Source organism: Thermobia domestica, chromosome 15 (assembly GCF_964235325.1).
Source record: "Thermobia domestica chromosome 15, izTheDome1.hap1.1, whole genome shotgun sequence".
NCBI lineage: Eukaryota > Metazoa > Arthropoda > Insecta > Zygentoma > Lepismatidae > Thermobia > Thermobia domestica.
Genome location: NC_137468.1, coordinates 61,734,306 through 61,758,407, shown reverse-complemented (window position 1 = coordinate 61,758,407; position 24,102 = coordinate 61,734,306). Strand labels below are relative to the sequence as shown.

The 24,102-nt window shown below is 37.4% G+C and overlaps 3 protein-coding genes across 4 annotated transcripts in view; all 3 read right to left on the bottom strand.

The window, feature by feature from the left end:
- Positions 1-8,090, bottom strand: part of Pex14 (peroxisomal biogenesis factor 14) — a 42,592-nt gene extending 34,502 nt beyond the window's left edge. Inside the window, exons 1-2 of one of the 2 annotated variants that reach the window (XM_081739730.1) lie at positions 7,926-8,090; positions 2,729-2,827 (exon numbers count right to left, since the gene is read on the bottom strand). In XM_081739730.1, the coding sequence (XP_081595856.1) occupies positions 2,729-2,785 (57 nt within the window). In that variant the 5' untranslated portion in view covers positions 2,786-2,827; positions 7,926-8,090. Of the gene's footprint in view, positions 1-2,728; positions 2,828-7,723; positions 7,840-7,925 lie in introns of those variants that run through there. The other variant, XM_081739731.1, reaches the window with a different exon arrangement.
- Positions 8,091-18,383: 10,293 nt separating this feature from the next.
- LOC145671507 (uncharacterized) lies at positions 18,384-20,366 on the bottom strand. The gene has a single exon (XM_081740695.1). The coding sequence runs from the start codon at positions 20,364-20,366 to the stop codon at positions 18,384-18,386; it is 1,983 nt and encodes a 660-aa protein (XP_081596821.1).
- A 390-nt stretch (positions 20,367-20,756) lies between these two features.
- LOC145671506 (uncharacterized) lies at positions 20,757-23,513 on the bottom strand. The gene has a single exon (XM_081740694.1). The coding sequence runs from the start codon at positions 23,511-23,513 to the stop codon at positions 20,757-20,759; it is 2,757 nt and encodes a 918-aa protein (XP_081596820.1).
- Positions 23,514-24,102: the final 589 nt, after the last annotated feature.

Sequence of the window (24,102 nt, the reverse complement as noted above, 5' to 3'; positions counted from 1 at the left end):
CATTGAAAATAAGTTGAGACGTTTTCCAAAACTCTGCACCTAAAGGGGAGCATTTCTATAATATTTTAATTTCCTATTTTGTGCTCATAATATGGCGAAAGTGAGAACACGGTTGAACCGTTTAAAATGAGTTTTTTTGACGTACCTTTGGGTTGACCTATATATTCTTCATTAGCTCTACACTTTAAAATGCACACTTTGAGAAGGAAGGGAGGGATAATTTTTTTCCAAACAACGACCGCACCGTTTGAAAAGATCTATTGAAGACAGGACTTGGGTCGAGTTAGGTTTCTATCATTTCATTTCATCATATACATCTACGAGGAAGAAAAGAGGGTTGAATATACTTTTCATATATTTGCCATACACTATTCTTCCCGTACTAAGAACGAGCATTTCAGCTATTGTCAATCCTGTAAACATGAAGAAACCTAAAAATATATTTGAAAACAAAACGCTATTCTTGATTAGAAACAGCTTAGTACTAAAATATCATATATATTATTAAGTTTGTCAAATTGAGTGTGGATACTTGAAATCAAATATTTATATACATACTCATTTCATGTTGATATCCAAGTTTACTTTTAATAATTTAACCATTTTGAATCAAAAGATACTGATATTCATTGAGAAAGTTATGATGAAAGGCGTGTTAAGAACTCGTATTCAATCAAAATAAAAATAAAACTTTTTAAAAGGATGTATACATGTAGTGTAACGCAATGCAAAATTCTTGCAATTTGCAAAATGATATCCCATTCTTCACGTGTATAGTTTAATTTGGTCCTTTACTGATTTAGATGCTTAAAAAGAAATGTGTACTGCACTAAGACTACAGTACCGTGCTGTGGGGGAAGGGGACAAGCGGGGCGAAGGCCCCGGGCGCCAAAGTAAAGAGGGCAAAAATTTTGGGAGGAATATATATAATAGAAGAAAAAAGTAGTAAAAAGTGCTCAAAATCAAGGAAAAGCAGGGTTTATTTTTGAAAATTTTCTTACGGTTCGCGCTAACCATGGTCGCCGGTAGGGGATACTCTCGCCCCGGGCGCTGATTTTGCACGGCACGGAACTGTAAGATTATCTTAATATTCTTTCTTTCATCTAATTATTGTATGAATTCTAAGGATCACTGTGACCACCATTCTTACGAGGAGGTATCAAAAAGTTCGTGCAATCACCGAGAAGAAATCCACTCTGGAGATCTCTGATACCATTATGGTATTAGTCCTTCTCTGCGTAGTTACCGCGCCTAGTGACACATTTTTGCCAGTGGTTCTTCACTTTCTGTAAGCTCGTTTTGTAAGAGTCTGCAATTTGGCTTTGAAACCACAATTAACAGAAATCACGTCATCTCCATTGTCAGAATGGCGTTCTCTGATTGAACGCTTCATTTCTGGAGAGAGAAAGAAATCACTTGGTGCTAGGTCAGGTGAGGATGGAGGTGAGGCAATATTTCGTACCGTATTTCCCCTGTCCTCATCACGGATGCATTGGCGGAATGAGTTGGTGCGTTGTCTGCCAACAGCAGCACCCCTTTTGTGACAATTCACGACCTTCCTTCTTCAGTTCCTCTCGTAACTTAGCCAGGAGATGGGAATAATAGGTACTAATAATAGTTTGGCCCTGTAGTAAGTAATCTGCCATTATAGCCCCTTCACAGTTACAGAAAATATCATCTTGCCGACAGACTTCCGCACTCGTGCCTTTTTAGGGGTGGTGAAGGAGGGGTTTTTCATAGTTTGCTCATTTCCTTTGTTTCTAGGTTATAAAGATACACCCAACTTTCATCTGTTGTCATAGTCTGCCGAAAATGTCCTCTTCATCCACTTCACAGCGATGCAACATTTCTCCTACAGAGTCCTCGCGAATTCTCTTTAGGAAAGGTGTGAGAAGTAGTGGCACCCACCGTGCTGACACTGGCTATGAATGATATTCTAGGCACACCTATAACTCGTACCTCTTGCACACACAAGCCTTTCAATGGTTATCCTCCTGTCTTCCATTATGATCTCCTCGACTTTTTCCGTCAAGGCGGCATCATCTGTTAAAGATGGTCTTCCAGATCTAGAGACGTCCGCGGTGGTCGTGTGTCCAGTTTAGATGTCATTTAAACTTGGGTACAATTTCTTAGGATGGGCTTTCATCTCCATAGACATCTTTTCGGGAATCTGCTTTGCTAATTTTCGATGAAGACGGAGGAACTTAATGACGCTTCATGCCTCAAGCCTCTCAGTCATCACACTTTTATTAATTTACAAAAAGAGTCTAACGAATCCAGAATTTGAATGATTAACATACAAGGACCTAACTACAAAATACATGTTCCAGAGGATTCGTAGTTCCTCACCCTCTAGGTGACTGCACGAACTTTTTGATACCCCCTCGTACATATTAGAACAATAATGTACTGTTACTGAGTAACTGTTACGTGTGAGAAACACACATTAAAAAAAAACATAACATATATTAGGACACTCCCGATTTCGTTGCTATTTTAACATTACATAGTGAAAGAAAACTGTAACCCTCGTAGTTGATCAGTTTAGAAAAATCATTTAAATTATATTCAGTTTTAGAAAGATCAAATACAGGTGATTTAAATAATATATTTTTTTTTTAATGGTGATTTTTTTCAACCCTGCTTTTAATATACATATCTTCAAATGTTGGCAAAGTTATAACCAATACAGTCAGGACGAAATCAGTATTTTGATTAATATACTTACTAACTCGCGTCTGGTTTCCGTCGGTTTTGCGTCTGCCTCCGTAACGTCCGCCATCATAGATTCAGTATCAACTTGATCTATACCAAATAACTTTCCGACCTGCCAAAGAAAGAGAGAGCATAAACTGATTATTTCAACTTAATTCATGCAATATTTCATCAATTCATAATTCATTAAATTTAAATACCTTCAGTCTTAGCTTATTTAGTCATATTTGTTGAGACGTGGAAACAATGTATATCGGAATAGATTTCACTTGTTCATTAAAGATAGTGATTATTTACGAAAGGACGTTCAACGACATTAGCAAAATTACGATATTTCAAACTTTAAATTGTTTCTTCATATTTTGCAAAGTGTAAGTGATACCATTGACTAGTGAATTATAATAAATGACAAAACGAAGCATTCGAACTTTCATTGTTTAATACTAAGAAAAACCAGTTATGTGTAACTTATCGCAGAGATATATATGTTCATATGTAGCACTGGACATAGAACTAGTCAAATGCTTTGAATTGAGTTTTAAGTCGACAATCATTTTCAAAGAAAGCTAGCTGGAAAAAACAAAACAAAACAAAAAAAAAAAAAAAAACTCACGTTCAACGAATAAAGTACCTAAAACCATACGAGAAATAGATGAAGCAACAAACATCTTTAATAGCAACCTGAGAAAAAATGTTGGTTTCAGTGTTTTAGAATTTAACATCCTTCACAGTACCGAGGCTATATGAGACGTGAACCTATAGTTTAACGTGGAATTCAAATATGAGCCCCTACCCGGAATCGATCCTGGGTCTCTTGCGCCGAAGACACGCACGCTAATATACCCACAAGATAGCTCAGTAGAAAACTGTGTAGTTTATTTGGATAAATCTGTACTTCGAATGTATTGCGTAATCATTTTGATTGTTTCATACATAAAGGCAACATCGTGCTCCAGATCATACACAAGCTTGAGACAATGCTCTCCAACTCTCTCTCATACAGGCTTCGTTAACACTTTGTAGAACTGGAAAAATTGCATTCCCATTTTTGTGTTTACACTTTTGGACACCGAATGCACTTATCATTCTAGTGCTCCATGTGAGACCCCTTGAGCTGACGATAGGATGGTCATTTTATCACCTGGAATGTTTTTTACTCGTGACAAGTGGATTTTATGCTGGACAAATACCGTCTCCTTCGGTTTTCTCTAGATTCTCCCGTTTTCTTCCACTTTCTTCATTCCATCATTGTGTTAATTATCATCATCACGGTCACAATTAGCCTTGAAGCATAACTGTGGCACTTCGGACTTTAAACTAATAATTAAATAATTATTAAATTATTAGTTATTAAAAATACTAAGGAGACAATAATAGGCTTTCCAGTACTAATGAAAACATATATATATGGGAAATCACGACGAAAAGATATAGGAGGTTTCGTGAAGCTGTGAAAAAGGAACATTTCAATTATCCAACAGATAGAAAGAAAAAAAAAATCACCTGGAAATTACACCAATTGTTATATGAACATACATTCTACTCTAAATATAAATAAATGGGTAATTATCTCGTTGCAAAATTTTATACGAGTTTCTTGGTGTTTTCGTATGTAGCTCACCTGTAATAAGCAACGAACATAAGGAAATTGTTAAAAGGATCTGCATCAGAAAATCAGTGTTACGTCTCCAAGATCTAAATGAAATGTAAAATAAAATCTAAAATGTAAAGATTTTGCAGCTGACGTTTTTAAGGTAAGATTTGACAATGTGTAACATATTCTGCAATTATTTGCGTACAGTTAGTGCAAAAAGTATTGATACACCTAAATAAATTATTTATAAGTCTTTAAAATCCCTATTCCATAGAACTTTTTAATATGACGAAACTAATTTATTTGTTGTTCCATTTTGTAGGTGTATGAATACTTTTTGCGCTAAGTGTATATTGTTTGGTGTAATTATCTTTAGGCAATGAGCAGGAAAGGAAGAAACAGAAGAGTCTCCATTCAACCACCCTACTGTGGAGACAAAAGGTCTTCCAACCACTCACACCTTATTTCCTTATGTTATTTTCACAAGTGAAAGTAGCAATGCTACAAAAATATAGGAGCTTTCGTCAAAATATAGGAGTTTATAGAAAGAGACGGAAATATATAGGAAAATATAGGAACATTGAAAAGCCTGCAATAATAAACATGAAAGTAGGGTGCATTTTATTAGAAATTTCATTTTGTTTTGCTATTTCAAGGACTGCCATTAAATGGATTGATGGTCAAAACGATCATGGCGGCGATCTTGAGATCTGCCGTACTGAATTTGGCCTAACATTTTCTCATAAAAGCTGATATATTTCATAAACAAATAACCGTTAGTAAAAAATATCCAAACATTTGGATTTTTAACAAGTCAGCTTAAAACTATATCTCGCTCCAGCCACTTAAGATTTAGAATTCTAAAACGAAATCCAAAATTGCGGCTTTCAAGATAACCGCTAAGACGTTCACCCACTCCTATCACTCCGCTTCTCTTACCAATATTCACAATTTGATCCCAATTCAACAAACAATTCCAATTACAAATGAGTGCCCAGGTCTGCGCCTCGTTATTAAGCAGATCATTAATAACGCAATTGTAAGTTATTTGGTACTGGAAAACCAGAATTTTTAAGACAAAGAATCTTCGGGCATACTTTTATGTTCATTATAAAACAAAAAAGAAGGAAGAATCTCAGATTTTTTGGCGATAAAACTCATTTCCTGATACCATGTTAACAGAAACTTTAAATTTAACGTGGGTTCCTGTCATCATGATATGATGCGTCCTCAGGTTGCGGATCGAGAAGAAGGCCTCTAGATAAAGAAATTAGCTGCAAATATATTAAATAAGCAGTCGTGGATAGACAAAGGATGATTCTTCAGCTTGAGGGTTTGGCGTGAGGCTGACAATTTCATTCTGTAAAACAGATAAACTGTTCAGAAACATTCACAGGACTGACAACTTGGCACGACTTCAGCGAAGTAATATGGCCATGATATTTGGAACACAGAATATAAGAAATCTTTATATGAGAAGCGCATTAAAATCCGTAAGGAGTAAGTAAGAGAAATGTAGGATGGACCTGGTGTGAGTGCAAAAAATTAGATGAGAAGGAAAGGGAGCATTGCTGTCCGCAAACTTTATGCTCTTGTACGGTGAAGGAAATAAAAATCACCAACTAGGAACAGGGTTTTATGTTCACAAACGAATAATATCAGCAATTAAACGAGATGGATTTGTTAACGAGACTCTTTTATCATTCTTAAGAATCAATAGTGTCATATTATTGTTCTAAATGTACGCGCCAACAGATGATAAGGATGACGATATGAAAGACAACTTTTACGAAGAAATTTTCCAGTGCTTCAACAGGCATTTGGAGCTTAGTATTTACAATAAAAGCAAGTCGGCAAGAGTGCACTTTATGCAGAACAAGTGATTTTGCCATGTTTTGACGCAAGGTAGAAATAAGTAGGGTAGGGTCGGGTTAGAGAAGTTTGGACCAATTTTGTTAAAATTAACAGTGTAATTACTCGTATTGCTATGTATTGTATCGGTTCCTATGAATGTTCTGTACAAAGTGCACTCTTATCGGCAAATCCACAGATGGCAGTCTATTTGGGAGGTCGTGAAGAGGTCGACAGCACTTTGTTTTTTACAATAGTTTTTATAGCATTCGTCCGGATGCGTATATCCATAAGGGATCACATCACTTTGAATGCATATAATTATATAAGGAAAATCCCTCCATTCCAGTGATTAGATTAAATATCACGTTCCATTTCAACACAGAACCCTTTATGAGACAAGTGCTGCTTGAGGTAAAATTAAAATCGGAAAAGTTAGATAAATAAAAACGAGGGTAACTGTACTTTTGTCGAAAAGTTTGTCCAAAATATATGAGGCACCAACCTATGTCCACATATTGTACCAATCTACACAGGTCAAAATTCAAAGTTCGGGAATTTATTTGAAGGAATCACCCTTTGGGGATAGAATCGGGACTATGCGTGTTAGTCACGAAGGGCCAATACAAACCATGAAGGTAAATACAACGTAATGTAAATAGGGATGTAGGCCCTACCGATACATCGGTATCGGGTGATATCGGCCACTTTTGGGAGTATCAGCAAATGGACATCGATATTCGACGGTATATTTTCCGAACTATTTGCAATTTGTTTAATATTAACAGTGAAATCAGTTCTCAGTTCTGAAGCCATGAGACGAGTTGGGGGAGATATTAAAATACCAACTGGCTATAGTTAACTAAAAAGTATAAATTCTTAGGAAAAAATTCTGGCCACTCGTAATTAGAATTTATCCGTCACGGAGAGTTCCTTTCCTTTTTACACAACGTCCGGTGATTATATGTAAAGGCCGAAGATAATAACCTTCTGTGTAGTCCCAGAGATTATTTCACTGTACTGTAGACCTGAAAAACCTTCCTTGCAAAAGTATTGGGAAAAATTAAATCCCATGTTTGAATGTTACGTTTTTCTTAAAAGTTGTTTCATGTCTTAAACTAAATATCTGTGAATAAATACTAAAATTGAAAATACCTATATTTTATGCAATACACACTAATATGATGGAACTGAGAGGGGAAAGGTCCTAGAACACACGTCCTCCTATACAGATTAGTAGCTATATCAAGGTTGGTTCCTTTCTGTACCAAAGCTTAATATTTAATCCACATAGTATTGCGATTGCCAAGCGAATGTTAGCGAGTGAAGGCGGGTTAGAGCTCCGCAGGGCACGTTGTTTTCTGTCTTTATTACAGCTAAATGGGAAGGGGAACCTGTATTCTAGAACCTTGACATTGAGAGGTTCTCAGTCTATCTGCAACTACATTAAATCGTTGTCACCACGTTTATTTTGATGATAACCAAATGTGTCCAGACCAATGCAGGACCATGACGAAGGCTTTAAATATTTCAGTTGGTTGGGCACGTTATCATAATACTTACTTGTCACTTCCTTAATAATAATAAACTGTCATGACGAATATTATATTGCTTAAAGGAGATAGCTCGGAAGAACACAATATGCTACTGATAAAAGAAATGTTTCGTTTTATCATCACCGTTTATAGAAACAAGGAAAAAATAATGCTAAATACGCACTCAAGAAAAAAATTATGAGCTAAAAGTCTGTTGGATTTGATCTCACCTTCTCTAAAACCTTTAAATGTCTTATTTATAGCATCAACAATAAACAACCTACAGGACGCCTAACAAATGCTTACACCCTACACAATACATCATAAACAGCACAAAAACTGTAATACTCCAACTACTAATAACACTTGCACTAAAATGACTCGCGAATCAGCTCAAATTCAGTGTTGTCAGTATTCAACACACAGGCAAAAAAAAAACTTTCACATGATTACCTAAGTACAAGACATTGAGGACAAAAATAGGATTTTGTAGGAGGTCCTATGGCGTTGGAATTGGACAGGATTTCTTGAGCTCCAGTTTCATATTTTATTTCGTTAAATACAAGTGTTGTTCTGTTGTTTATTTTACTTGGTTTAATTTGTTTATACTGAATGGCATCCCCAGCGTCGTTCTTTTTCTACAGTGGTTCTTTATAACAATCTCTATTAATACGGGTGAATTCGGGCTTGCATTCCGGCATTTTGGTTATGACACGTCACGACCGAGTTAATCAATGCAAAAAATTCCAATGATTAACAAAATTCACTAATCTTCAAACAATTTTCAGTGCAGTAAAGGACATTGCTACTAGGGAAACCTCGTATCAATAATAATAATAATAATAATAATAATAATAATAATAATAATAATAATAATAATAATAATAATAATAATAATAATATCAAGTGCATATTAAAAGTTAAGAACGAATTGTTAGCATTATTACATAAAATTTCGGTGATTAGTAGTGGCAATCAAACCAAATCAATCATATCACTAAAATCGTTTCAGTATTGCAATCGATTTAAAAGTTACAGCATGAACTGTAACCAAAATAACAAGTGAATGTGAACGAATAGCCGGTACGAAATAACGGGGATAGTGGCGACATACATATATAATTTTGGTGCAGATTTATTGTACGGAACCATATATATATATTCATTGTACCGGTATATATACACATCTCTTTCAGTAAATCTACATTTCATATCTCAATCATTTTGGGATGTAGACTAGCATTTCTTTGTACAGATTCACTTCAGTGTACTATACTACACAACAAGAACTATTGTGCAAAAGACAATAAGCAACTTGTGTTACCTGGCCACTAAAAGCACGAATGCTATTTAACCGAGTAATTGCAGGAGCGCGGCAAGGAGCCCGAACATTACGCTAGTTTTAGACGGAAGCATTTCTAGTAGCAGATGTACTGCCAAAAATCTCGTATAATATTCTATGGCATCAAAAGTATTTGGTTCTTTTACACGGTAGGATTTTGATAAGCATCTCCTCATGATGTAGTAAACAAATCACTGGAGAAGAGTGCTATTATGGCTCCGAAACTATAAACATATTTCAGTCGCTATTTCTTCTAAAGCCCTTTGTCGCATATGCTTATGATACAATGGACTTTTAGCTACAAACAAGGATGCTCCTCGTATTTTTTAATCAGCATAATAATAGTATCCAGGGCAGAATTAAGGAAGGGGCTTAGGGGGGCTATAACCCTGGGCCTCCAGGTGGACAGGGGTTTCTACTCTGATCAAAATTTGAGCTAAAAAGAATCATAAAGATGCATTCATAATCATAAAATAAAATATGACCACAAATATAAAACATATTCCCATAACTTTCCTACTGTACTTTCACAGAAAAGTATTAAGCGAAATCAGCAGGGGCTCATAATTTTTCTATCCCCGGACTCCAAATCTCTTAATCCGGTCCTGATAGTATCCCTACTCCAACTCATTTTTCTTCACTACAATTCAATTTTTCGCACAAAACAAAGAATACTTGGCACAAAATCTTTCGCTTCCTTTTAACACACTACGGCGCTGCAATCAGACCAGAAATGCTGGGGGAAATGCTACGAAATAGGGCAGGTTCTATCCACAAGAAATGCCATAGGATATGTCATGACATGGGAAATGCTATAGCATTTGCTACTTTACACGGAAGGATATTTATGATACGATTTTTGCTACGAGAAATGCTACAATAAATGCTTCCGCCTGAAACTAACCTTAGTGAGGAGTTGCGTCCGTAGAAAACACGCGCGTCAAGAAGGCAGGTATGCACATAAACGAGGATAGCCCTAATTTTGTATATGGCATAAAAATCCTTATATTGCACGTTGAATTATGTATTTATACGTTCCTAAGGATGTTAGGTAATAAGGTCTGTACTGATACGATTTCATTGCTTGCATAGTTGTGTTCCAAAGATAACAGAGACTTGCTAACGTATGGATCCCTTAACTCTCGGACATTTCTATAGTTGTGTGTCATGACTTAATACATTAACTTCACATATTTCACTTCAATTTGTGTACTACTTAATACATTAACTTCACATATTTCACTTCACTTTGTGTACTGTGGTTACAAGTTCCCTTTGCGAATCCGTGCATAACAGGCTAGTCTTTCATTAATGTATTTTTACGTAGATACGCATTTCACAGATAAGAAACAACATATTTAGACACTAGTCTATTAAAATATTATTACAAATTTGTTCTGTAAATTTTACAAATCTGTGGATTCGTACAATAAATCTTAAGCATATTTTTTAAATATCTTGCAGATTGTATCAAACTATTAACACTGTCTAAAAGTAAAATTGTTTAAAAATGAAAAATTAAAAAAATGAGAGTTTAACACAGCTATAATTATCTGTCCTGCCGCCATCTTGATCCCCCAAATAGGATTTTCAACTTTTATAGACAGTATAAGAATCAATAACTATAAGGGGGTGAGGAGTAAAACCGAACAGCGAGTAATTCCGAACATTGCAATTTCCAGGAACTGGCAACACTGTGAAGTGGACTGAAGTGCTCATTTGTTTCTTCATTTGAGGGATTTGTACGAGAAATTAAGTATGAGGAAGTTCTGTACGTGTACAAAAAAAAAAAAAAAAAAAGACACCGTCATGTTATAAAGATAAGTTAGTAGTTGTAGCCATATAACACAAATAGCATTATTGTGTTGGCAATAATATTTTATGTTTGGTATTGCTGAAGATTGAGTTACTAATGTGTAACATTATATCCATATTGCTCTGCTTTGTTCAGGCGAGAAGTGGTTGGGTAAAGTCGAAAAGAAGGCTTGCAGCTCGTTCAGATTTCCCCCACTACAAAAGTCGACATTGAGTTCTTATTTCAAAACATGAAATGACATAATAATCTATAAGCGTTACAAACATTAGTACAGCAGATTTACGTATATTAAATAATTTAGTAGCAAGCGACATGGTGTAACCTGTTTTTCATTCATATGTTAAGTTCATATATGCATTTGTCAGTCATATTCATATTCATATTGTCAGTCATATTATATTATGTCAGTGTCATATTCTATACAGTATCATTGTATAATATACAATGTCATTTTCAATAAACTACATTACTGTAAGTAAGTAGTTCGGACTTACCCCACTAGTGGGGTAAATCCGAATTTTGGAATGTCTTATATAGCTGCTCATGTACTCTCTACCATTTAGAATAATGATTAAACATTATGTCAGTTTAAAGCACAAAACATTATTCTTTCATTTACTCTAGAAAATTTTTGTTCGTGATTTACGGTCTTCCAGAAAAATGTCGAAATTCTTAAGTCCTCGGTATTCTCCCTCTCTCCCTTACTGAAAGAAAGTAAAAGGAGTCGGCATCGTACTACTCTTGAGAAAATATATACTGTCAGATCGAACACAAATTCTATTATTTACAGTATAGTATCATTGAAAGTAACAGACTAGTGAATTGATCAACAAACAAAAATTGACAAAAGTATCAAGCTATACCTAGGTATATTTAGTTCCCAGGATTTTATAATATAGAAGATGTACCCACAAAAAATCATTTAAAAAACAATTTTTGAATTTTACATCCCTCGATTGTGCTGGCTAGGCCTAAAAAGACGAAGATGCAGGGTCGTAACTTGTGGTGCAGAGGACAACTCCCCCCCCCCCAGAGAAGCTCCTCGAGGATCGAGTGTGGCCCACTTTAAGACAAAATTTTCTTACTCCGCTACATCCAAATTCACGACCTAATGCAAATTTGCCTAAAGGCTTTAAAACAAATTCAAGTTCAAAATTTGGGAATTTCACTGCAAGTTGCGCTCACATTGATCTTCACTTGTCATATCAGTCCCAAATTTTGAACCGGCTGGTAAAAAAAAAAACGTTATTTCCGGTTTCTTTCCGGAAAAATTGGGAAAATAACAAAAATCTTTGTATTAAGTTAGTTTTACTAGTAATGGAAGTTATTTTTCGAACGCGTGAAAAATGTAAATTGGGAAATTTCAATATTGTGAATATTAAAAAAAAAAAAAAGAAGCATTCGAAAATAAAACTTGTAATTATTCTAGAAAATTAATAGTATGCACTTATTTCCTTTATGTGCCTTTTAGTCGTTTACTCCTGGTTGTGCATTAATTACAGAACTTTTACAATTGCATACACATTTACCATCATGAAGCGTTTCTGTTGCAACAAATAGGGCTCTTGAATGAAACTGAGTTCTTAATGTGCTCTTTGATCTGGTGAAATTTTGTTAATTTTAAGCAAATTCCTTCTTAAAAGAAAGAGCGGTAGGCAAATTTCACTAATACTCATGTACTAAGACATATAATTACTATTATTTAATATTCAAATACAGACATTAATATAAACTTTATGTACAAAACTGTCTATGTAAACAAATACCTGTTCTTTAATGCGAAAAATTATCTAGATATAAAAAATGAAAGTGACTATATTTGTAACTTAACAACTCTTGAACCTCTAGACTGATCTCGATAAAAAATTTCAACATATATGAGGTTCGGGCCTGGGATGGATTCTACCATTTCACTTTGAAAATGCAACTTGGAGGAAGGAAGTGTGGATATATGCTGAAAATTACCGATCTTAGTGTCGAACTCATCGTTTTCGGAGTTGCTGAGATGAACAGTGATATTTCCGATGAAGCTTAAATTCAAATTCAACACTGCAACTTGGGGGAAGGGGAGGGAGATACATAAAATGGTCAAAAATGACCGATATTAGTGTCAAATCCATAGTTTTCGTGGTTGCTGAGATGAACAGTAACATTTCCGATGCTGTTTAAATAAAAATTCAGGCCCGCAACTTAGGGGAGGGGAAGGGGAGACATAGAAAAATGATTGAAAATGGCCGATATTAGTGTCGAATCCATAGTTTTCGGGGTGACTGAGATAAACAGTGACACTTCCGATGCCGTTTATCCAAATTAAACCCCCATTAGTTACTCTTAAAGGGGGAAAATAACATGTAAAAGTAACTGAAAATGACTGATACTAGTATCGAATTCATAGTTTTGGGGATTCCTAAGTTCATTGGTAACAGTTTTGGTGATCTTTAGAAATATACACAAAATGAAACGCATTCTCTCCGTGCGAAGAACGGGTATTTTGTTAGTCTTTAATAATAACGAACGGAAATTTCACATGTTAAATTCTTTAATATATTTGTCACTGCTGAAATTTACGCACTTGTGCGGTGTATGTGCATATATGTGAATAAGATCATCTATCTTTTTGAGTTGTTCAAAAAATATAAATACAAATAGTACAGAGGGGTTTTTATCAGAAATCATAAAACTAAAAAGTAAAAGTAAAAGCTGTTACTTTAAAAAACTATTTCCTGCTTGCGAGATACGTTGTATACATATATGCTGCAGACACATTACAGAAAATAAGATTAGTATCAGGCGAAGATATAGTTTTTACATAATATTTTCCGGGTTTTGCCAATATTTCCGAACAAAAGATTTTTTCTAATGGGTTCAAAATTTCCGGAAATTTTAAACAGCACAAGGACAATACGTATCTCCATAAAATATACAGGGTGTTTCAAAACAACACCGACAACGTTTGGGAGGTGATTCCTGACACCAAGATAAGAAAATAAAGTATAGACCATCCTGGGTGCACAAATGCTTCCTTTTGGAGTTATAAGATGCCGAAAACATGAGAAAATGAAGTCCATAGCTCCAAAAATATGGGATCTACCGTAGTCGAGTCAGGACTTCACTTAGAAACTAGTAGGTGCCCCATCCAAATATCCATGTTTCAGAATCCTGCGGTATTTCCGCAACAATTTTTATAGAGGCAGTTGGAGAGTACTTCAAATTATATGTCCGTATCCAAACTCCCTCTATAAAAATTGCTTCGTGAGTACCTTAGGATTCTGAAACATAGATTTTTGGATAGGACACATAGTTTCTAAGTTAAGTCTTGACCCGACTACGGTAGGTTCGACAGTTTTGGAGCTATGGAGCTTCGAAGTTCATTTTTTCATGTTTTCGGTGGCCTATAACTCCGAAAGGAAGCATTTGTGCACCCAGGATGGTCTATACTTTTTGTCTTATCTTGGTGTCAGGAATCCTCTCCCAAACGTCGTCGGTGTTCCGTGTTCTTTTGAAACACCCTGTATATTTGATTTTAACATACTGGTATTAACTAGAATGATTCTGGCACTGTTATTTAACACTTCCCTGCCATAAAACGGCAACTTTATAAGATTACTTACGATAATTTAAATACATCTATATTAATTATTCTAACTAGGATTATATTTTAGGATCTTTTGTTGCCATGACTTCATTCTATCATGGTGCAAAGGAATGGTACAAATATATTTGTTGCCACAAAATTCCCCTATTCTAATACAAGGAACATAACTACTCAATGATCTTAACTGTAAACTAGTAAATATAAAATAGTTTTCATTTGAAAAGCATAATGTAGTAAAATATTCGAAAATTTCAATTTTTCCCAATTTTTCCGTTTTTATCCAAACTCGGGAAAAACGGTAAAAAAACCTTTTTAAACCCAAAATTTCCGGTTTTCTCCAGGCCTTTACAACACTAGTGCTGCCAGAGTGTTGGTTGAGACTTCAGTGTTCCATTCTACACAGTTTTGAAAATGGCGTTTTCTATCGAATAAAAAGGTTCTTCCTATATTGAATTAAAAGCACGATGAAATCTACGACAGAAATTCTTGCTCCTCTTTGTTAATTCTTCCTCGACTGGATTATATTGGAGAGGCGAGGACCCCATCTATAAATATTGGGGGGCCCAAAGGGTCTTTTCCCCCAAAGTCGGCCCCTATGTAAGTATATACTGTAGTTCTTACCATTAAGACTGAGACCTGCTCGGACAAATTTTTGAGCACAAGGGCAGAAGCCAAACCCAGGCAGTAATGTCTATCGGCTCGGCTCGGCTCAACTGAGTGAACAGTTCGAGTTGGCTCGGTTATGATGAAACATCGGCTTGGATCAACTGAACCGATGGCTTGAGCCGGCTCAGTTGGGACGAGCCACCGACTCGGCTCAGGTGAGCCATTGGCTACTCCCGTGATGTTAGCGACCAACAGTTTAAAAAAATCAATATATCTTTAGAATTCTGAGTAACACTCAAAGAGTTCTAGAGTTAGTTCTGATAGGTTAGACCAATAGTTCTGGGTAAATAAAGATTTTATAGCGATTTTAAAGTTTCGGTGCTAACTTCACGCAAAACCAAAAGTCTTAAAATGTCTATAGTTTCTAGAGTTCTGAGTAGCACTCAAAGAGTTCTAAAGTTCCTGATAGGTTAGACAAATAGTTCTGGATAAATAAAGATTTTATAGCGATTTTAAAGTTTCGGTGCTAACTTCACGCAAAACCAAAAATCTTAAAATGTCTATATTTTTTAGAGTTCTGAGTAGCACTCAAAGAGTTCTAGAGTTCCTGATAGGTTAGACCAATAGTTCTGGGTAAATAAAGATTTTATCGCGATTTTAAAGTTTCGGTGCTAACTTCACGCAAAACCAAAAATCTTAAAATGTGTATACATTTTTAGAGTTCTGAGTAGCACTCGAAGAGTTCTAAAGTTCCTCATGAAAATTCAGAAGAGTTCTCGCAAAATAAGGGAGTAGACGGGAAATAAATGTTTCCTCACAATCTTCTGACCAGACAGGCAATCGGTGCAAATTATTAACAAATATATAACACGTGCCTAATAAAAATCAAGCAATGTTACACAAAACCAGGGTGCGAATTGGTGGGAGGGATGCCAGGGATTCCCCCCCTGACAAAAATTTTTCCCCCGCTGGAGAAGAAAAATTTTATCCCTGGCAGGGATAACTTTTCCCCCCTCTGGAGTATTTTTAAATGGATATGAAGATAGAAATAGGGAACAATTCTTACTTTGCCTGAGTAAAAATTTATGAAACATCTCACATCTCAACTGTTTTGTATTTTGTTAATATATATATGGGGGGAGGACGGTGCGCATATGGGTGAAATTCATCCCCCCCTGGGAAAATTTTTCAATTCGCACACTGCACAAAACATTATAGAAATCGACAAGTGCTACTCAAAACTCTCATCAGAACTCTATTCCACTACGAAATGAAAGAGTTCTATCACCTTGTTCACAGACGGTTCGCGAATAGCCCATAAATTGTTGACTAAAATTGTTAAAAATAAATATTTAACCATTTTACGAACAGAACTTGAAGGAACTTGAAGAGTATTATTAAGGATTCTGATCAAAACTCTTTTTCATTACGAAATAAAAGAGTTCTATTACCTTCTTCATAGTCGGCTTGCGAGCAGCCCATAAATTGTTGATTTAAATTGTTATAAATAAAAAAAATATATCATTCTACGAACAGGAAATTAAAGAACTTGGCGAGTGTTAATTAGAACTCTCATCAGAACCCGATTTCATTGCGAAATGAAAGAGTTCTATCACCTTGTTCACAGTCGAATCGCAAATGGTCCATAAATTGTTATAAAGATTTAACTATTCTGGGAACAGAACTTTATAGAACTTGACGATTCCTACTCAGAAGTCTCATCAGAACTCCATTTCATTGCGACATAAAAGTTCTATTAACTTGTTGACAGTCGGATCGCAAGTGGTCCATAAATTGTTAATTTAAATTTCTATAAGTGAAGATTTATCCATCGTACGAACAGAACTATATAGAACTTGGCGATTGCTAATCGAAACTCTCATCAGAACTCCATTTCATTGGGAAATAAGAGGTCTATCACCTTGTTCAGAGTCGGTTCGCTAATCGTCCATAAATTGTTATAGATAAAGATTTAACCATTCTACGAACAGACCTTTATAGAACTTAACGAGTGCTACTCAGAACTTCCATCAGAACTCTATTTCATTGCGAAATAAAAGAGTTTTATCATCTTGTCCATAGTCGGTTGGCAAGTAGCCCATAAATGGTTAATTTAAATTGTTATAAATAAAGGTTTAAAATTTCTACGAACAGAACTTTATAGAACTTGACGAGTGCTAGTCAGAACTCTCATCAGAAGTCTATTTCATTGCGCAATAAAAGAGCTATTTCACCTTATTAACAGGCGGATTGCAAATGGTCGATAAATTGTTAATTTAAATTGTTATAAATAAAGATTTAACCATTTTACGAACAGAACTTAATAGAACTTGAAGAATGCTACCCACAAGTCTCATCAGAACTCTATTTCATTGCGAAATAAAACAGTTCTAAAAGCACTCGCCAAGGTCTATAAAGTTCTGTTCGTAGAGTTTTTAATCTTATTTATAACAATTTAAATTAACAATTTATGTGCCACTCGCGAACCGACTGTGAACAAGGTAATCGAATTCTTTCATTTCACAATGAAATAGAGTCCTGTGTACCACTCGTCAATTTCTATAAAGGTCTGTTCGTAGAATGTTTAAATCTTTATTTATAACAATTTAAGTTAACAATTTATAATTGTTAAATCTTTATTTATAACAACTTAAATCAACAATTTATGGGCTATTAGCGAACCGACTGTAAACAAGGTGATAGAACTATCTTAATTCGTAATGAAATTGTGACCATTGTGTACGTCGTGGTTCGTGTTCGGGATGCATGCACGAAAGCATTTCCCATTATTTACTAAACCTTCCCTGCGCCCCGCTACTTGTTGTTTGTTTAGAGGAATGAATCGGAACCTGGTTAAAATATAGCTAATTTAATTAACCAACTATTTAATATACATTAGTGGACACAGGTATGTACTGTATGTGAAGTTCTCACTGAATAGTTTTATTGCACCACAATAGTTCGACACAAGACACATCCACACACACGTTTCGACTGTCTTAAAAAAACACACACACTCTGCCCTTCGTGGCGGCTCATGTTCACTTTCTACAAAAAAAAGGGGGGAGAAAAAGGCCACCCTCTGAGAGCGAAGGGAGCTAAGGACACTGACCATAGCCTGACATGTATTCTGTTACGTTATAGCTGTTCAGACTAAATATTTTGTAAAAGGAAAAAATACAATCAACATACGCCGCCCACCTTGAAATATCCATATTTCAACACAAATCTCACTATCGAAGATCTTAATATTGACAATTGATGAAATAAAATACTAAAGTTACAAAACTACGTAAATAAATGTTAGAATAAACATACTAAATGATCAATTACTTGTCTTCAGATTGAACTGTTAATGACTCCCTTTCGTCGAAAGGCAATAGGGACAACTTCACTATCGGCCTCTTGTAGAGTCCGTCAGATGTTTTCACTGTCACCGTACGCACGAGACCATCTTTTCCTGGGTGAGTCTCAACGATCCTGCCAAGTTTCCACAGTTGTGGGGGTTGGTTGGTCTCGCAAAGGATCACCATGTCATTTGGTTTGAAGTTGACAGTTTCTTTGCACCATTTTGGTCTTCGTTGAAGTTGCGACAAATATTCGGAAGACCACCGTCTCCAAAAGTGCTGCGTTAGTTGTTGAGTCAGTTGCCATCTTGTGAGACGATTCACCTTTGTACCTATGAAATCCGCTTGTGGTGGAGCTAACAATGCGTCGCCAGTTAAAAAATGACCGGGTGTGAGGGCCCTAAGATCACTAGGATCAGCTGACATGGGAGTTAGTGGTCGCGAATTAAGACATCCTTCCACCTGAACTAGCATAGTTATCATCTCTTCATATGTCAGCACTGCATTCTTCAAAATGCGTTTCAAATGATACTTCATCGACTTGATGTTGGATTCCCACAATCCCCCAAAATGGGGTGAGGCTGGAGGGTTGAAATGCCACTGGATTCCAAGTGAGCTCAAATAATCACTTGTTGAATTTGAAACTCCTGTCGGCGTCACTATTGTCAAAAGATCCTTCAGCTCACGGTTTGCACCTACAAAGTTTGTTCCGCAGTCACTGTATATGTCACTTGGCTTCCCTCTACGCGCCACGAAACGTTTAAGCGCAGCGAGAAAGGCTGAAGTAGATGCTTCGGTCACTAGTTCAATATGCACGGCCTTTGTACTGAAGCATACAAACAATGCAATATAACCCTTATATGTCTTGGCTGACCTCCCCTTTGTGTTCTTCAACAACACTGGACCAGTGTAATCTACCCCACACTGGTTAAACGGCCTACTTGGAGTTACACGTCCAGCGGGCAATTGCCCCATGAGCTGAGTTGTATTAGCTCGAGAGAATCTGTGGCAGGTTATACACTGTCTCACGATCTGGCGCACTACATCTCTTCCTCTTAGTATCCAGTACTTCTGTCGAATAACTGACAGAAGTAGCTGTGGACCAGCATGTAAATTTTTTACATGTTCGTCACGCACAATGAGTTCGGTTAAAGTATGTTTCCGTGGCAGTAGAATAGGATGCTTCTCGTCAAAGTCTAATTGTGCCCTTTGCAGCCTTCCTCCTACCCTAAGCAGACCTTTATTGTCTATGAATGGATGCAGACAAAATAATTTACTTTGTGCTGGTACGTCACCGTTTTCCTTAAGACATTTCAGCTCTAGAGAAAATTCCTCCTCTTGTACCAACCGAATCCAGCAAAACAATGCTTCCTCTAACTCACTCGCCGTCAAGGGTCCTTGTAGCCTTGCATCAGGTTTACTCCTAGAATTATTTATGAATCGTTTGCACCAAGCTGTCACACGATTTAATCTTGCTACCGAAGAATAGTTTGAGAGGAGGCTAATATCTGCCTTGGCGTGCATTGTAGTAACCGACGTCTTTTGTTCAACAATCACTGCATCTGAGGTCTCATCGTTAACCTCTACAACTGGCACTGTTTCTGCTGCTAACCACTCTGGACCTGTCCACCACAATCGATTATTGATCAGCTCGGAAGGTCTAACACCACGACTGGCACAGTCAGCAGGATTGGTCTCACTGCTCACGTGATACCACTTGATGTAACTTCGTTGTTGCACTTCACTTACTCGATTTGCCACGAATGTCTTCCATCTACTTGGGCATGACGCAATCCAAGCAAGGGCTACCGTCGAATCAGAATAGGCACTCGTGCTGACTATTTTGACTTTAAGGGATTGAGACACAAAGTCCAATACTTTCACCAGGAGCACTGCGGCACATAGTTCAAGACGTGGTAGTGTTTGTCTTTTGATAGGGGCCACCTTTGTTTTTACACTTCGCATGTTCACTGCAATGCTTCCGTCATTACGCACACACCTCACATACACTACAGCAGCATACGCAGCCTCTGACGCGTCACAGAACCCAACGAGATGGACTTCCTTTGTATTGTGTGGAATGGCACATCTTTGGATTCTCACTTCCTGCAGCAGTGGAAGTTCATCGCAATAGTCATGCCATTGTTTGATGATGTTGCTTGGAAGAGGGTCATCCTAGCCAATTCCTAGCTTCCAGATCTTCTGCCTGAGGAGTTTGGCCTTTATGGTAGTAGGCGCTAGCCACCCCAATGGATCAAATAGTTTGGCCAAGTCAGACAATAACTGTCTCTTCGTAACACTATGACGAGTCTTTGGTACGGTGATTTTGAAGCAGAATGTATCTTGAGACGGACACTACTGCACTCCTAATGCCTTGATAGCATCATTATCGTCCCAAGGATCTATCGCGTTTGTTTCTCTTAAATGACTTGGAATGGACTCTAAAACACTTGGTTCATTACTCGCCCACTTGCGCAATTCAAACCCTCCCTTTTCTAACAGTTCTACTAGTTGTGAATGCAGATGAATTGCTTCTGTCACCGAGTTACTCCCAGTCAGACAATCATCCATGAAGAAATCGTTAAGCACAACTGGTGATGCTAACGGGAAGTTGTGTCCTTCGTCGACGGCCAGCTGCTGGAGACATTTTGTTGCTAAGAATGGTGCACATGCGGTTCCATATGTGACTGTGAGCAGCCTGTAGTCTTGAATAGGCTGTTTCGGATCTGATCTCCACACAATGCGTTGAAAGTTTGCGTCTTCTTGCTTCACGCGAATTTGCCTTAACATCATTTTTGCGTCTGCACATAGGGCCACCAAGTGAGTTCGGAAACGCAGCACAATAGACGTGAGATCCTCTTGCAATCTTGGACCGACCATGAGAGTTTCATTCAGTGACACACCTGTCGTGGTTTTTGCACTAGCATCGAACACTACACGCAGTTTAGTAGTTGTGCTACTCTCCTTTAAAACGGCATGGTGAGGAAGGTAGCAACTTGTTGTTGGGGACACATTGTCTTCACTTGGTGAAATAGGTTCCATGTGACCGAGTTCTAAATATTCTGCCATAAACCTGCAATATTGTTCCTGATAGCCAGGCCACCGTACAAACTTTCTCTCTTGTTGATGGAGTCGTTTTACTGCTATATCACGAGAATAGCCAAGGTCAGAGTGATTGGTCTTAAACGGTAGGCTAACTTCATATCGACCATTAACTCTTCGATGCGTCACTGCAAAATGTTCTTCACATTCCCTTTCTTCTACTGTTAAGGGACGCACAAACGGTATTTCTTCGATCTCCCACAATCGCCTCAAAGAAACATCTAGATCACAGCACACATGAAATGCGGACACTGCCGATGAACCACTGCAATTCACTTTCCCCGATAATACCCAACCCAGTGCCGTTTCCAATGCGATGGGTGCACGTTGAGGGCCCATGCGTTTGCCTCCTTGGACGAGTAATGGAAACACGTCCGCACCGAGTAGTATGTCCACACCACTTGTTTTGTAGAACTCCGGATCAGCTAGATCTAAATCCTCGATATGAACCCACTCATTAACCCTAGTGAGAGCCTGTCTGGGCATATCTCCGGTCACTTTTCTCACTACTACTGCTGTTGTTGAATATTCATCGTTATTGTATCTTGACTTAAAAGCAAGATCTACAACTGCACGTGAATTGCATGCACTACTGGAAGCTATTCCCGAAATAGTTATATTTGCACTACGTCTTGGGAGTCCCAGCGCTTGAGCACACCGTTCAGATACAAAACTTACCTCTGATGCACAGTCAAGTAACGCTCGAAAAGATTGAAATTGCCTTCTGTTGTTTCTAACCTTTACCACTGCTGTGGACAGCAACACTTGAGGAAGAACAGTTGTCATTGTTCTTCCATCAGCTGCTACGTGGGAAGACACATCTTGAGCGCACTGAGAGGAAGGATCACCTTCGGGCTTCCTGTCAAAATGTAGTAACGTATGATGCAGCTTTCTACAGCGATGACACCCACCTGATGTACACTGAGCAAGTTTATGTGTTCCTTTTAGGCAATTGAAGCACAAAAGCTTACCCTTTACAAAGGAATGTCTGTCGTCTACTGACATTTGAATGAAATCCTTGCATTTATGCAGCGCGTGCTGCAGTCCACACTTCACACATGCCACATCTGCCGAAGCATGATACGCCACTGTCCTGCTTTTTCCGGACGAACTTGCCGATTTATGAGCCTGAGGTTTATTTGATTTGCTTGTCGCGGAAGCCGCGAGTGCGCGCGATCTCTGGTTGAGAAACTGCGATAAGTCCGCGAAGGTTGGAAGTTCGTTCGAGTTAATTGATAGCTCCCATTGTTCTCGTGAATCACTATCCAGTTTTTCAGTTATATGGTACACTAGTATAGCATCCCAATGCTCCACAGGAATGTCGAACACTTTCAGAACTCGCACACATTCATTAGTTGTATCCACAAGCCGTCTTAGAGAAGCTGGTGAATCGGCTACTGCACACGGTTGACGAATCAGTCTTTTTATTGTATCATTTACGAGTTCGCGTTTATTCTGGTACCGAGCATTGATTATTTCCCACGCCTCTGTGTAATTCTGATCGGTCACCGACAATGATTGTACGAGTATTGCCGCTTCGCCACGCAAAGATGCCTTCAAATATTGAAGCTTTTGCGCCCCACTCAATAATGCATTACTGTCCACGGATGCCACGAAAAGATCCCGAAATGACAGCCAATCTTTTAAAGAACCATCAAATGTTGGTAATTCCAACTTCGGTAATCGCACTTCACTCACTTTTGAACAGGTTACGTTTTCATTTGATGTTGATGAAACACTTTCTGATTGTTTCATTACCACCAATTTATCAATTAATTCGTCCACTCTGTCTTGCATTGTTTCTATTTCTTTGTCGTACGTGTCAAATGCCTGTTGATCACAAGTTCTTGTAAGATCTAACACAAGTTTTTTACAGTCATCTGCTAGTTGTTTCGCCTTCTCTATGTACGTATTAACTAATGCTTTATTGAAGGACTCACTGTTTATTTTATTCTCCAAGCGCGTTATTTCGCGTTTGGTGACAGTTTTGGAAGCAAGTAATTGTTCCATAGTTGGTCAGTCACTTTTCACTACACGGCTAAACAAACAAGGGGGGGGGGGTGAACGAGACACAGGCAGTTCAGCGGTTGCACAAATTACGCTGGTGTTCTTTACAATTTCACGTATCTTTCTTCTTTGAAACACACTAAAAAGACAGTACACATATACACACAGTTCAAAGTATTGCTCTGTTTTTAGTCTTTACGATTTTTTGTAACAGCAAAATCCGGCTTCACTAGGAGGACCAAATGTTCGGGATGCATGCACGAAAGCATTTCCCATTATTTACTAAACCTTCCCTGCGCCTCGCTACTTGTTGTTTGTTTAGAGGAATGAATCGGAACCTGGTTAAAATATAGCTAATTTAATTAACCAACTATTTAATATACATTAGTGGACACAGGTATGTACTGTATGTGAAGTTCTCACTGAATAGTTTTATTGCACCACAATAGTTCGACACAAGACACATCCACACACACGTTTCGACTGTCTAAAAAACACACACACTCTGCCCTTCGTGGCGGCTCATGTTCACTTTCTACAAAAAAAAAAAAAAAAAAAAAAAAAAAAAAAAAAGGAGGGAGAAAAAGGCCAC

Coding starts and splice junctions, on each gene's coding strand:
- LOC145671507 (XM_081740695.1), bottom strand. CDS start 20,366: ATGCGAAGTGTAAAAACAAAGGTGGCCCCTATCAAAAGACAAACACTA.
- LOC145671506 (XM_081740694.1), bottom strand. CDS start 23,513: ATGGAACAATTACTTGCTTCCAAAACTGTCACCAAACGCGAAATAACG.